The sequence below is a fragment of the Patiria miniata genome, unplaced genomic scaffold, assembly GCF_015706575.1.
Source record: "Patiria miniata isolate m_02_andy unplaced genomic scaffold, ASM1570657v1 HiC_scaffold_6, whole genome shotgun sequence".
Classification (NCBI taxonomy): Eukaryota; Metazoa; Echinodermata; class Asteroidea; order Valvatida; family Asterinidae; genus Patiria; species Patiria miniata.
In genome coordinates, this window is record NW_024037073.1 from 1,440,128 (window position 1) to 1,450,475 (window position 10,348).

General features: G+C 35.3%; 1 protein-coding gene and 1 non-coding gene across 3 annotated transcripts in view; both read left to right on the forward strand.

Annotated features, from left to right (window-relative positions):
- Nucleotides 1–5,421, forward strand: part of LOC119742524 (advillin-like) — a 55,532-nt gene extending 50,111 nt beyond the window's left edge. For both annotated transcript variants that reach the window (XM_038218483.1, XM_038218484.1), the window contains 2 exons: nucleotides 141–248; nucleotides 1,013–5,421. In XM_038218483.1, coding sequence (XP_038074411.1) covers nucleotides 141–248; nucleotides 1,013–1,126 — 222 coding nt within the window. In that variant the 3' untranslated portion in view covers nucleotides 1,127–5,421. The remainder of the gene's footprint in view (nucleotides 1–140; nucleotides 249–1,012) is intronic.
- Trnaa-ggc lies at nucleotides 545–617 on the forward strand. Its single transcript has one exon. It is a non-coding gene; the product is annotated as a tRNA-Ala (tRNA).
- Nucleotides 5,422–10,348: the final 4,927 nt, after the last annotated feature.

Consider the following 10,348-nt stretch of genomic DNA (forward strand, 5'->3'; position numbering starts at 1 on the left):
GAATCTCGATGTGACAATCAACCAGTTCTGTTTTCATCACATTCCATCTGAAAGCATACATTGTAATTTGTCAGTAAATATCAGTTTTTGTTCACTTTGAATATTCTTCAACCCCCTCCCTCTCCTTCTTTTCCAACTAGATCCCTAAGAAGGATGATGGTGAAGACTTCAACTCCCTTCCCAAGTACCCACTGGAGAAGCTGCAAGCTCAAGAGCTTCCTGACGGTGTGGACTCCAGCAAGAAGGAGGTAAGGAGTTAAGCCCCGCCCCTCGGGAACCTGTCATGGGTGAAGGAGTGGCCCTTTAAAAATTGTAAAAATCAGGGATTTTTCAACTTGACCTTTCTTGGGAAAAGAAAAATTTGTTACGAACAGATGGACCTGTATATTCTCTGGAAAAAACTCAGAAGCCCTTTTTTTTAAAATTCAATTTGCTTTTTCCCTGCTCTTCAACAAATTGATATTTTTTCACATAACAATTTTATAATTTCTGGTTAGAGCCCCTTGAACAAAGACATTGACAAATTGGAGAACCATCAACAAAGGGCTGGATAGCTCAGTTGGTAGAGCACCGGAACGGCAATCCGGAGGTTGCAGGTTCAAACCCTGCGCCAGTCAATTTCGTTGTTCAACTTTAAAAAACTTATTTTAATATTTATGCCATATTCTAATAAAAAAAACTCTACTTTGTTTCTTTTTTGGGTGTCTGTAATCCTATGAAAAAAAATCTGCAATTTTGGGTTTCTTCTGTTGGGCCACCAATCAATTTACAGTAAATATTCCCTAACTAAACATGCTAGATTTTTTTCATTTGATGTCTTATTCAAAAGTGAACACTCTTTGTATTGCCAGATTTAAAGAATTTGATTTTTTTTTCCGGGTCAAACTTCGAAATAGTGAAACAATTTTTATTATTATTGTGGAAACATTTTTTATTATTATTGTAACATTTGTTTGTAATGTTCACTGTGTTTCATATTGTGGTTGTGTCCTTTTTTCCCCTTTTTGTTTAGTATTATTTATCCGCTGCTGACTTTGAGAAAGTCTTTAAGATGAAGTTTGAAGCTTACGTCAAGTTACCAGCATGGAAAAGAACCAACTTGCGAAAGGGAAACAAGCTTTTCTAGACATTTTTTTCGAGCTGTCAAGAAAAAAGGTTAGGTTGTAATTAAAACTTCTCAAAACCGATGTATTATTTCTGACGCTGTAGTTTTAGAGAATATTAAATTCAACCGAATGTTTGGAGAAAAAGCTGCAATTGTTTTTGGTTTCCTCAAGGGAAGACTGCTCATTATAGATAATTTATAAACAAGTCTATTGCATATTGATTTCGTAATTTTAAGATTTGTTAATACAGAGTTTTTGTTTCCTGGAATATTAGTTTGTGTGTTAATAAGAGGTGTCAGAGTATTTTGAATTCTTGAATTGAAAAATTAAACAAATATAGCCTTATTGATAACTACTGTTTCGTAAGGATGAACGTTTGAATGCACGGCTGCAGAAGTTTTTTCAGTTAATTTTTTTTTATTGGTAAAAATACATGCTTTTTGGTACTGAATATTGTCATTTTCTAAAATTTCATGCATGTCTAATCAAATGCACCTTTATTTTCCTGAGATCCGACTCACAATTTTGAAAATGGAAATATTCAAAAAGCAATGGGAATTTGTGCCCATTATATTTTTTTGTCATAGGTTTTTTTGGGGGGTAGTGTGTGGTGGAAATTACAGTAAATATAAGTGCATGACATACAAATTTTAGTTGAACTTAGAAAATCGCTCAGGTTTCAAAATAGGAAATGTTAGATATAGAGGCAGGAAAATAGAAGAGTGACGGTTGTGGTCTAGAATTGAATGGTAAGTTTAACGTTAAGAAAAGAGACTGATTATTTGCATGTTACATTTTTGCGAAGCGTTTGGCTAACTGCAGGCTTAAACTTTGTGTCTTAAGTCTGATGCCTGTACACACGGTGGTCAATATTCAAAGGTCGAGTCAAGAGACCTGACTGACTGGCTGGCATTGTTTTGATAAGGCTGATTTTATTATTGTATGTTTAATGAGTTGTATCACAAGAGGGCGGTGTTTATATTCAGCAGTCTCACGTAAAGGCAAAGAGTTATCTTGTAGGTTGAGCTGACAGATTAGCTGATTTCTCAGCAGATTTTTGGAGTATCTTTGTCCCTTTCTGGGAGTCCAGAAACATTTGAGTGTGCCTGTACTTCAGTTTGTGCTTTCTGAAAAATTCCTTTCCCTGCTAATATTTTTTTTTAAATACGCTCTAAAGCTTGTATCAAGGATGTGACGAAAAATTGGGAAACTTGATTGTTTTCCCAGCTGTCTTTCACAGCGTCACAGCCCTAGTGTCTTTCTCACCGATCCATTCCCTGATGAGTCCGATTCTGTCTGTTGGTCTGTCCATCTAACCATCCGTCAGGAGTCGGATATTTCAACCTTTTCTCCACTCCCTGTACTGTTGTGTGACCCCGTGTATCTCGCGCTGCTTGTTGATTCATGTTCCCTTCCTCTCATTTTCAAAACAGCTCGTTTTGGGACTTGTACCCAAAATCCAAAAGTCCATTTTTATTACTCGTCTGTAGCTGCCGTTTCATCTTTCTACTTTGGATGATTCAAGCAATCCAGTAATTATATAAGTTGGATGATTCAAGCAATCCAGTAATTATATAAGTTGGATGATTCAAGCAATCCAATAATTATATAAGTTGTGCTGAGATACTTTGAACACTAAGCTTTACATTGAAGGCTTAAGGTGGACACGGGACAAGGAAGGTTTGATGAGGGCCTATAGATCCTCCACCACTTGTGACATGTTTAGAAAAAATGCTAACGTTGTCCAAGAAATGTTTTGAACGTCGGAACACTTGGCCCTTCTAAACATTGGCTCACTCTCAGAAATGATTCACACTGAAGATCACCTTAAAGGCACGTTTCTCAAATTCTAAACTGCCTTTACGCATTTGACTGGAAAAGTCTTGTAAAAATTAAGCCTTTTAAAAAAATTCCCATACTAAATGTTCTATTTTGTTGGCTGCATTTGGCCAAAAAAAAAAAACATGCTTGAGAATTTGAGGACTGTATCATGTGTGGTGAGTAATGGAGTGCCTTTTTCTATAATAATGAAACAATCTTGTAAGATTTCATCCGTGCATGGTGGCTGTTTTTAAAGTACACTGTACGCAAAAAATGCATTGCGTTAAAAAAAAGGGACAATCTTGTTAGCCTTGTGTTCTTAGGATTCTTACTTTTGAAATAGTAGTCTAGAATATATGGTTTCTTTAATCAAATATTGTTTCATAGATGAAATATAATATCAGTATAATCTATAGTGGCTTATTTAAAAAGAAAAAAATAGAAGTAGATTTGGAATTGCTAATATAAATATGCCGACAGAGGAACTATTTTTAGCATTTAATGGATACAGTGACTTGATATCACAGATTTTGCAGAAATTGAAGTTTACAAAAAGTGCCAGATTTTTAATGAATAAAAGGACAATTCTATAAGCTGCCTTAGCAGTGCTTTATTTACATGTACCATAGAAAATGATAGTCTTTTAACATTTACGCAGATCTTTATGATTGATTAGATTTTGGCTGTGATTGATTGATTAGATTTTTTGATTGATATTTTTGGCTAGGGAATCATTGTTTTAAATATTCACTTGTAATTGAAATCTACGACACAAAAATTTGATTTTTTGTTTTTTAAGTCTGTACTTAAGCATCTGATGTTGTGAATTCTTATTTTACATCTGTTTTCATCAATTCCTGCCTAAGGTGTCATTTCAAATAACAAAATGACATTTTTCCCCCCGATTTCTGCTATTTTTGTCTAATGGACAAAGAAAGGCTACACATTTGGAAATCACAAAGCATATTTTGTTGAATTTCCTTCCATTCAGTCAATGAAAAACAGGTCAAGAGAATCGTTTCTATTTTGCATCCAATCTATTTTGATTGCTGTTGCATGCCAAAGTCAGGAACGAAACAAGATTTGAATTGCTTTGTGAAAAAAACTATTAAATATCTTTCACATCTTTCACTTTTTCATTTTAGTTTTGTGATTGTTCATGTTGCCATAGTAACCATTTTGTTTTATTTGAAAAGTGTGGATTAGTTTTTGTTTGTATATTTTGTGAGTTGTTTTTTTTAATTTGTAATTATTATTTGAGTTGTAGTTGCACCAAATACCGAGGCAAGGTAACTCTCGATTTGACAAAAAAAACCGATTTGGTCATGCCAACTGTCATTTTTCATGACGAGAGTTAGCATTTTCATTTGTCCCATAATTTTTTTGGAGTCATTATAAACCACACATTTCCACAATTTTATACAATTTCATTTTTCGGATGCGAATTCAGTCATTGTGGATACTGATTATCTATTTCATATTTCAGTTATGCCATTTTCTTAAAAATTGTAATAAAAATATTAAAGTGAACCCCGTTTGCTATTTCCCAGGTTTGCAACGTTGCTGATGTTGCTTGCATCGTGACTTTGGGCGCGATCCCTGGCTACATGGCATATGTAGGGGTTTATGGCTTCCGACTAGTGCCCTTTGAATAAAGATATTGACAAAATGGGGAACCGACAAAATGGGGAACCGCCAACATAGGGCTGGATAGCTCACTTGGTAGAGCACTATAACGATATTCCTGAGGTCCTAGGTTCAGACCCCGCTACAGTCAATTTCTTTATTCAACTTTTGATTAATTTTTATTGCACTCAGATGGAATGAATTGGGTAAACAAGTAACAATTTATTGTGTAGTTTGATAAATTCAGATTGTATTTCTGCAAAATGCAAAACTTTTGCACAACAACTCTTCAATCGTGCCTTGTTCATATCACATTCCTGCCTTTGGTAGTGTTTTTCTTTTTAACCCTAAAAATTTAAATCTGGTTTTAGGATATTTTACATTTTACAGAAATTGTATCCAATGGCATGCATTGTTAACCATGGAGCAAGTTCGGGCGAGGACCATTATTAGTCGACTAATGGTTGATATGTGACGAAACTCACGCCTGCGCACTAATAGCAATGCGCAAACGCCTTCAGTCAAACGATGGTCAGAACGTCATCTCGAAACTTTTGAATCCTGGCTCCCCTGTGCTTCATAGGCGAACCATCCTTCCTTGAAGCTAAGTTTAATAGTCAAACTGTGGTCAGCTATATAGTAAACGCCCGAACTTGCTGTATTTTTTGGCCCAAACTGAATAACACTAACTCTTGATGTTAGAAATGGTAGTTCAAATTGTATTTCCTTAGTGTTTACAACAGACATACAGGGCCTAGGGGAAATTATGGTAGTGCTTTGCATGCGTTTGGTCGAGTAGAAACAGATTGTAATAGTTTTGTGCCTTGAGACAGAAATAAAGTTTGAAATATAAACGATTATAAATGAACGCCAGTGTTTAGTGTTTGACATTTTGTTCCCTTTTGCTGGTCCCAGAGGGTCGGCCTTGAGTTCGCTCTTTACTTACCTCACTTACTGACTGTCACTTTTGCTGGGCAGTGCTATTGTATATGATTACCTCTTAAAACTAATGAATGGGTTCAATTTGGCGTATTGTGAATACACACACGAACATGATAAAAACTTAAGTTAATAGCAATTCTGAATCGACTTTTGGCAGAAATCGTAGATTTGTTTGGCAAAAACAAACTTTCGGATTGATTTTACTCCATATTTTCGACGAAATTTCACTCTCAAAAGGACATCTGTCCTGTATTGGAATGCATTCCAGGTACCCTTAGTAGGCATCTTCCTTGAAAGTTTCACTAAATTTCATTTTTCGGCTATTTGTCCAGAAATGCATTGAAATGCAATCTAGGTACCCTGGGGCATCTTCCCTGCAAGTTTCAAGGAATTTCATTTTTTTAAAATTTTTCGAAAAAAATTGCAAGGGGTTAGCCTTACATTTTTATCAAAATTTGGCCAAAAATTGACTTTTCTCCAAACAACGCAGAAGGTCCTTCAGAGGCAAGAGGAGCATCAATCACTATTCAAACACCCCAAATTTTAAAGATTTGGGCAAAAGCATTGATATTTTTGACGAAAAAGTTAACATTTTCGACCGATTTTGTCCCAAAGCTTAGGCAACATTTTCTGTACAGAAGCACGTCTGTCATTAAATCGAATTGGAAAGTCTTCTATGGTCCATAAGGCATCTTCCATGCAAGTTTTAGGGAAATTCATTTTTCAGCCAAAATTAAAAAAAAAGGCAAGGGGTTTAATAGCCTTACATTTTTATCGAAATTTGGCCAAAAATTGACTTTTCTTTAAACAACACAAACAGTCCTTCAGAGGCAAGAGGAGCATCAATCACTATTCAAACACCCCAATTTTGAAGATTTAGGCAAATTTCATTGATATTTTTTAGGTAAAAAGTTAACATTTCGACCAATTTTATCTCAAAATTGAGGCAATTTTTCTTTTCAGAAGCACGTCTGTCATCAAATCGTATTGAAATGTCTTCTAGGGTCCATAAGGCATCTTCCATGCAAGTTTAAGAGAAATTCATTTTTCAGCCAAAATTGAAAAAATTGCAAGGGGTTAGCCTTACATTTTTATCAAAATTTGGCAAAAAATTAACTTTTCGCCAAACAACGCAAAAAGTCCTTCAGAGGCAAGAAGACCATCAATCACTATTCAAACAATCCCAAATTTTAAAGATTTTGGCAAAATTCAGTGATGTTTTTGAGGGAAAAAAAGTTAACAACTTAACATCATTTTCGACCGATTTTGTCCCGAAATGTAGACACATTTTTCTTTTCAGTAACACGTCTGTTATCAAATCGAATTCGAATGTCTTCTAGGGTGCATAAGGCATCTTCCATGTAAGTTTTAGGGAAATTTATTTTTCGGTGAAAATTGAAAAAAAATGGCAAGGGGTTAGGCCAAAAAAAAAAGTCTCCGGTTTCTGGTATGCGCGGCGTCGCCGTAGCCATGCGCGTCGGCAAAATCAAAAAGTTTTTTTTTTCAATAAAAGATGATGTCTCAAAACCGCCAAACTCACTGGTTTGACTGGAATTCTGCTGCTGCACAATTTTAACGTGTTTTTAGATGGGGTTATGATCGAGAATAAGCTTTATGTGGCCTCTCTGGACTCCCATATATTTGCACTAAGTTTAGTCGGGCACCATTTGCAGTCATCAGCCGAGATTTGAAGCCAAAAAAAAAAAAAAAAAGCTCCATACCAGAAACCGGAGACTTTTTTTTTTTTGGCCTTAGCCTTACATTTTTATCAAAATTTGGCCAAAAATTGACTTTTCTCCAGACAACGCAAAAAGTCCTTCAGAGGCAAGAGGAGCATCAATTACTATTCAAACATACCCAAATTTTAAAGATTTAAGCAAATTTCATTCATATTTTTGAGGTAAAAAGTTAACATTTTCGACCGTTTTGTCCCGAAATGTAGGCAAATTTTTCTTTTCAGGAGCACGTCTGTCATCAAATCGAATTGGAATGTCTTCTAGGGTCCATGAGCCATCTTCCATGTAAGTTTTAGGGAAATTTATTTTTCGGTGAAAATTGAAAAAAAATGGCAAGGGGTTAGGCCAAAAAAAAAAGTCTCCGGTTTCTGGTATGCGCGGCGTCGCCGTAGCCATGCGCGTCGGCAAAATCAAAAAGTTTTTTTTTTCAATAAAAGATGATGTCTCAAAACCGCCAAACTCACTGGTTTGACTGGAATTCTGCTGCTGCACAATTTTAACGTGTTTTTAGATGGGGTTATGATCGAGAATAAGCTTTATGTGGCCTCTCTGGACTCCCATATATTTGCACTAAGTTTAGTCGGGCACCATTTGCAGTCATCAGCCGAGATTTGAAGCCAAAAAAAAAAAAAAACAAGCTCCATACCAGAAACCGGAGACTTTTTTTTTTTTGGCCTTAGCCTTACATTTTTATCAAAATTTGGCCAAAAATTGACTTTTCTCCAGACAACGCAAAAAGTCCTTCAGAGGCAAGAGGAGCATCAATTACTATTCAAACATACCCAAATTTTAAAGATTTAAGCAAATTTCATTCATATTTTTGAGGTAAAAAGTTAACATTTTCGACCGTTTTGTCCCGAAATGTAGGCAAATTTTTCTTTTCAGGAGCACGTCTGTCATCAAATCGAATTGGAATGTCTTCTAGGGTCCATGAGCCATCTTCCATGCAAGTTTTAGGGAAATTCATTTTTCAGCCAAATTGAAAAATTGCAAGGGGTTAGCCTTACATTTTTATCAAAATTTGGCCAAAAATTGACTTTTCTCCAAACAACGCAGAAAGTCCTCCAGGGTCAAGAGGAGCATCAATTACTATTCAAAAACCCCAAATTTTTAAAGGTTTAGGCAAAATTCGGTGATGTTTTTGAGGAAAAAAGTTAAAATTTGCGACCAATTTTGTCCCAAAATTTAGGCAATTTTTTCTTTTCAGAAGCACGTCTGTTATCAAATCGAATTGGGATGTCTTCTAGGGTCCATTAGGCATCTTCCATGCAAGTTTCAGGGAAATTCATTTTTCGGTGAAAATTGAAAAAATGGCAAGGGGTTAGCCTTACATTTTTATCAAAATTTGGCCAAAAATTGACTTTTCTCCAGACAACGCAAAAAGTCCTTCAGAGTCAAGAGGAGCATAAATCACTATTCAAACACCCCAAATTTTAAAAATTGAGGCAAATTTCATTGATATTGATGAGGAAAAAAGTTAACATTTTCGACCAATTTTGTCCCAAAATTTAGGCAAATTTTTCTTTTCAGAAGCACGTCTGTCATCAACTCCAATTGGAATGTCTTCTAGGTTCCATTCGCCATCTTCCATGCAAGTTTTAGGGAAATTCATATTTGGGCAAAATTGAAAAAATTGCAAGGGGTTAGGCTTACATTTTGATCAAAATTTGGCCAAAAAATTGACTTTTCTCCAAACAACGCAAAAAGTCCTTCAGAGTCAAGAGGAGCATCAATCACTATTCAAACACCCCAAATTTTAAAGATTGAGGCAAATTTCATTGATATTTTTGAGGTAAAAAGTTAACATTTTCGACCGTTTTGTCCCAAAATTTAGGCAGATTTTTCTTTTCAGGAGCACGTCTGTCATCAAAACGAATTGGAATGTCTTCTAGGGTCCATTAGGCATCTTCCTCGCAAATTTTAGGGAAATTCATTTTTTGGTGAAAATTGAAAAAAATGGCAAGAGGTTAGCCTTACATTTTTATCAAAATTGGCCAAAAATTGACTTTTCTCCAAACAACGCAAAAAGTCCTTCAGAGTCAAGAGGAGCATCAATCACTATTCAAACACCCCAAATTTTAAAGATTGAGGCAAATTTCATTGATATTTTTGAGGTAAAAAGTTAACATTTTCGACCGTTTTGTCCCAAAATTTAGGCAGATTTTTCTTTTCAGGAGCACGTCTGTCATCAAAACGAATTGGAATGTCTTCTAGGGTCCATTAGGCATCTTCCTTGCAAATTTTAGGGAAATTCATTTTTTGGTGAAAATTGAAAAAAATGGCAAGAGGTTAGCCTTACATTTTTATCAAAATTGGCCAAAAATTGACTTTTCTCCAAACAACGCAAAAAGTCCTTCAGAGTCAAGAGGAGCATCAATCACTATTCAAACACCCCAAATTTTAAAGATTGAGGCAAATTTCATTGATATTTTTGAGGTAAAAAGTTAACATTTTCGACCGTTTTGTCCCGAAATTTAGGCTGATTTTTCTTTTTAGGAGCACGTCTGTCATCAAAACGAATTGGAATGTCTTCTAGGGTCCATTAGGCATCTTCCATGCAAATTTTAGGGAAATTCATTTTTCGGTGAAAATTGAAAAAAATGGCAAGGGGTTAGCCTTACATTTTTATCAAAATTTGGCCAAAAATTGACTTTTCTCCAGACAACGCAAAAAGTCCTTCAGAGTCAAGAGGAGCATCAATCACTATTCAAACACCCCAAATTTTAAAGATTGAGGCAAATTTCATTGATATTTTTGAGGTAAAAAGTTAACATTTTCGACCGTTTTGTCCCAAAATTTAGGCAGATTTTTCTTTTCAGGAGCACGTCTGTCATCAAAACGAATTGGAATGTCTTCTAGGGTCCATTAGGCATCTTCCTCGCAAATTTTAGGGAAATTCATTTTTTGGTGAAAATTGAAAAAAATGGCAAGAGGTTAGCCTTACATTTTTATCAAAATTGGCCAAAAATTGACTTTTCTCCAAACAACGCAAAAAGTCCTTCAGAGTCAAGAGGAGCATCAATCACTATTCAAACACCCCAAATTTTAAAGATTGAGGCAAATTTCATTGATATTTTTGAGGTAAAAAGTTAACATTTTCGACCGTTTTGTCCCAAA